Source organism: Boleophthalmus pectinirostris, unplaced genomic scaffold (assembly GCF_026225935.1).
Source record: "Boleophthalmus pectinirostris isolate CB_2022bp ecotype Guang Dong unplaced genomic scaffold, ASM2622593v1 HiC_scaffold_6, whole genome shotgun sequence".
Lineage (NCBI taxonomy): Eukaryota > Metazoa > Chordata > Actinopteri > Gobiiformes > Gobiidae > Boleophthalmus > Boleophthalmus pectinirostris.
The window spans coordinates 10,423,412-10,423,993 of record NW_026571447.1 but is presented as its reverse complement, the minus strand read 5'-3'; the positions used below and the strand labels follow the sequence as shown (position 1 = coordinate 10,423,993).

At 42.1% G+C, this 582-nt stretch overlaps 1 protein-coding gene across 1 annotated transcript in view; it reads right to left on the bottom strand.

The window, feature by feature from the left end:
* Nucleotides 1-295: 295 nt before the first annotated feature.
* LOC129411739 (uncharacterized) overlaps nucleotides 296-582 on the bottom strand; it is a 13,942-nt gene continuing 13,655 nt past the window's right edge. The window contains exon 11 of the mRNA XM_055163439.1: nucleotides 296-319. Within this exon, the coding sequence (XP_055019414.1) occupies nucleotides 296-319 (24 nt within the window). The remainder of the gene's footprint in view (nucleotides 320-582) is intronic.

Here is a 582-nt window from a genome sequence, read left to right as displayed (position 1 = left end):
TTCTAAATCACTGAACTTGCCCGGTTTCTACTTGTTGGTTTTCAATTAGCAGTTAGAGCTACTTATTGTCTATATTTATGCATTTTTACGTGCAAGCTCCACATATCTGCTGCATTACGTCTGAGTATGAATGCTAGCAAAATGTCAAATGAATAGGCAACTGATTTGAGTAAAAGAGAGAAGATTATCGACACGCTCTCAATAGGCTCGGTGAGAGAGGAGGCATAGGCACCATTTGTATCAGCTTAAGAGGAGTGAAGACACCAAGATTCAGCTGCTCCCTCTCATACACGCTTTAGGGGTTATTGTTGACATCCTCCTGTGAATTAATTCAATTTGCGAGACAGCGTTAGCATTGATAAAACCGGGTTAGCATTGACGTTAGCATTCAGCGCAGAACAAACGGCATGATTACCCAAACGCAGGCGGCAATTGCTAACTTCATTTAGATATACAAGAGCTAACCTTATTCAGCTCCTGCTAACCTCGTTGCACGAAGAGCTAGCGTCTCTCAGGGGCCTTTTAACAGCAACTATGCAGTTTAGCTAATTATTCTCTAAGGCTTTAGATGACAAGGTGGCT